Raw genomic sequence first — 3,508 nt, 5'->3', positions numbered from 1 at the left:
TTTTACCGCGCGACGTCGGAGCGGCCCCTTTGAAGTGCGGCGCGCGCGCCGAGCGGAATGACAGCTCCGAATGGCTCTCATCAGATAGGATTGTGTGAAACGAGGCTAAATTGCGGGCGAAGCTAATGTTACGGTAATAGACCCGGCAGCAACTCACTATGTTTTACAGGAGCGAGGAAAAGGATTCTTGCGGTACATTCAGAGACGGTGAATCGGGCCCAATCATTTTAACTTTGAAGAAAAGGAACAGGTGATAAATCTTTGATCAAGAATTATTACGTATTTCCTACTTTTTTTTAAATCCCACTAATAAGACATTTTTATTTAACCTATGCTTCTCGTTCATTCCTGTTGCCTAGCGCTCGCTTTACTTCTCGGGCTTTTAACTGACTCTTGGCTAAGTTTCCGTCCGAGTTGCACCTTATTAACTCTACTCGCTAATGAGCGCGTGTGCTGAGCCAATATTCAATTAAAGTCATAATCGGCCTGAACAGTAACGACTGAAAATCACAATAGCAGGTTTAAATGACAATTAAATGCTGTCATTAAGTATACATTATGAAACACAAATGGAAGAGAGAGAGGCTCATATCTAATGGTGATTGAGCTGTTGTCAACTGGAATCCATTACTGGTCCCATTAAAGGTCTGTAGAACAGCTTATTGGAGGAAGGGAGAAACAGATCAGTTGTCTCTGGAGCTGGTGAAGGAAGGCAGCAAACTTTGTTCCAGCAAGTTAAATAAAGAGTTGCTCCCTCCACAGTGGGACATTATCGGAGTAGGAGAACTTTCTCTTTCCAAATCATAACATTATGCTCCACATGGCTCAGAGTTGATCATAATAATGTAAATCTCAAGGCCAGTGACACTTTTTTCTTCATCCATGATGATTTGTATATTGTTTTTTATTCTCCTGTGAGTCATAAACATACAGTAACATACACACATTGATAAACGCACCTATTTAGAATAGACAGGAGAACATTTCTCTGCTTGTCTCTTGGAAAATGTTTGCTCATAAGTCCGAGTCCAGTAGAGGTTAATGTCAGCTAACGTGTGTCTCTTCAGGTGAACCTGCAGCTGTGGAGAAATAGAATGAAGCTAATGTTATGCATCCATCATATTCCTATAGAAAGTGTTCAACTTCTCCAGACATGTAGATGTGGATTTACCTGCTGTAAAAGCTGATTCCAAACAGCAGGGTCGTTCAGCACCTCCTCCCACTTCAACTTTAGCTTGTACAGTGTTTTTGTCCATATCTTGTCCTGAACCATGATGGTGCTGCTCGGCGAGGTGGACACGGCTTCGCAGACGAACTCGTGCTCCTCCCAACAGTCGGCCTGCCACCACAGGCCCGTCGTGGTGCTGACCGTGACACAGGAGGTCATGCTCTCAATGTTAGTGGGCTGGACCGAACCCCAGTTGGTGTAGTTGGAGGTGCTGGCGTCGGACCAGGCCCACGGCTGCCTGTGGAGGCCCATCCAGGCGTCCCCCAACACCTCCAGGGACGCCTCGTGGTTCTCATAGTAGGTAGTGAGACTGGCCAGGTCCGTGTGGGTCGTCAGGCAGTGTTGTCGAGCCTGGTACCAAGTCATGGCAGTTGCTACGAAAGCATACGGGGATGAACCGCTTCCTGAAAGAAAACACAACTTGAGGCTGCAGGACGAGGAGCCGCTGATTCAACCCAACTCAATAGAAATCTTCCTTACTAGAATAGCAGACTGCGAACTGGAGGCTGTCACACGCCATGTCGTGCCAGAACCCCCCTTGCGTCACCACGGCGCAGCGGTTCCCGGATCGCAGGTCCCAGGGCTCGTTCACGCCCCAGCTGTCGTAATCTACGTCGTTGTTGAAGCGCTCGTTCCCCAGCGCCCAGCTCCATATCCTCAGGTCGTCATGATAACCGATCCACACGAAATTCAGGAGCTCCTGGATGTTGATTATGGCCTGGTTGTCGTCCGGGTTTTCTATGGTTGCCAGATCTGAGTACATGGATCTGCAGAAGCTCTGAGCCTGGCTCCAGGTGACCGCGTTCCTAATGTAGTGGAACTGTTTGTAGGTGGCGGCACACAGTCCTGATGGACAAAGGAGGGCTTTTTTATTGCATTTTATGCTGTGTTCACCCACCTCAATACAACAACAACAACAACAACAACACATGTTTCTGACCTGAGAGCGTGAGTGCAAACAAAAGCGGCTCCCTCATCCTGGAAAAGGCAATAAGCAGAATCCATTCATTTCTGTTTAACATTAATACATATTTGCCTTGAAATAAAATAGGAGATAAACATCAGATGTAAGATCATCATGTTTGTCTATGTACACTGGGTGAGTAATGACCCGTTTCTGGGTAAAATACATTTTTAATAGGTTCTCGTGCTTTTAGAGTCTCTGCCAAAAAGGGCAACTTCGCCAGCATTCAATTTTACTTCTGCATTGACGTTTATGACAGCTCTAATTCTTGTTTCTAAGTAACGAGCCAAACCTGTCAATCCGTTTTATTTCTGGACCTCCGACGCCGTGTTGGTAATGAATAGGGACGGAAAAAGAGAAGATCACCAGACTTACCTTAGAAAACCCCACATTTTATCACGTCCACGGTTTCCAGGAGCCTCTGATCGCACACGTCAGACGTTTGCTGAATATCCGCGTTCTTTTATTCCTCCCGCCTGCATCCAAAAGAAAAAAAAAGAAGAATTATGCAAATCCAGCATTGCCCATTTGTTCCAGACTTTAGAGCAGGATGTGCAGACATACAAATGATCAGCTCGAAATGGACTAAGTGACCTTCAGCTTCGTCATCACAGAAAACTAGTAGTAGCAGGCCATGCAGAGAGTCAAAACCTATAAATGTATATCAGTAAAGGGGGAATGATTTTAAAAAGCTCTCTGATGCTCATAACGAAAGCTCTGATCAAACATTGATTGATTTTAACTTAGCATCCAACTTGTCCGGAGACTGTATTTGTTTACTATGTCTGAAACAGGAAATGGTGAAGTGATTATGTAAAGCCGGCCCATTTGTTGCCCTCATTGGGACTGTGACCGAGTCTTTCTCTTCATTTTCATGCACACATCAAATGGTGCAATGGGGCATGTGACCTCCTGCTCCACAGTCAGTCAGACCATTATCTAAGCAAAGTAAGTAAACGCTGAAAATCGGAGTTGTAATTGTGTTTGTAGCGAATCAAAGCAAACAGCAAACTCTTTTGTCCGTTTCCGTCTTCTCTGTCCCTTCAACCCAACCAATTCATATTAATATGTAAATGCTTTTAATGTAATGTACAAAATGTAATTATATCTGCTATTCATTAAGATATTCGTAAAACATAAAACATTCTAATTCATTCACTTAGTTCCAATTATGGGCAGAAGTTTCCCCTTAAGCTGGAGGCTGACGCTCTATGGCCATATCAGATTATTGGTCAGACCTGTTGTACATGATTTATTCCCATTAATAGATCATATGCAGCAGACAGGACTGGTCTGTAATATCTGCACTTGGGCGT

The 3,508-nt window shown here is 44.6% G+C and overlaps 1 protein-coding gene across 4 annotated transcripts; it reads right to left on the bottom strand.

The window, feature by feature from the left end:
- Positions 1-891: 891 nt before the first annotated feature.
- Positions 892-2,935, bottom strand: LOC114865607 (macrophage mannose receptor 1-like). 4 transcript variants are annotated; one of them, XM_029166870.3, is made up of 5 exons: positions 2,568-2,935; positions 2,169-2,206; positions 1,709-2,074; positions 1,172-1,632; positions 892-1,079 (listed from the first exon to the last, which is right to left on the bottom strand). In XM_029166870.3, the coding sequence occupies exons 1-5, from the start codon at positions 2,582-2,584 to the stop codon at positions 960-962; spliced, it is 1,002 nt and encodes a 333-aa protein (XP_029022703.1). In that variant the 5' UTR covers positions 2,585-2,935; the 3' UTR covers positions 892-959. The 4 variants fall into 4 exon arrangements, with proteins under 4 accessions (XP_029022703.1, XP_055368854.1, XP_055368853.1 ...); XM_055512879.1 differs by having other exon boundaries at positions 2,169-2,935; XM_055512878.1 differs by having other exon boundaries at positions 1,709-2,206.
- Positions 2,936-3,508: the final 573 nt, after the last annotated feature.

This window comes from Betta splendens, chromosome 11, assembly GCF_900634795.4.
Source record: "Betta splendens chromosome 11, fBetSpl5.4, whole genome shotgun sequence".
Lineage (NCBI taxonomy): Eukaryota > Metazoa > Chordata > Actinopteri > Anabantiformes > Osphronemidae > Betta > Betta splendens.
Note: the sequence above shows the minus strand (reverse complement) of the source record. Positions and strands in the feature narration are given on the sequence as shown.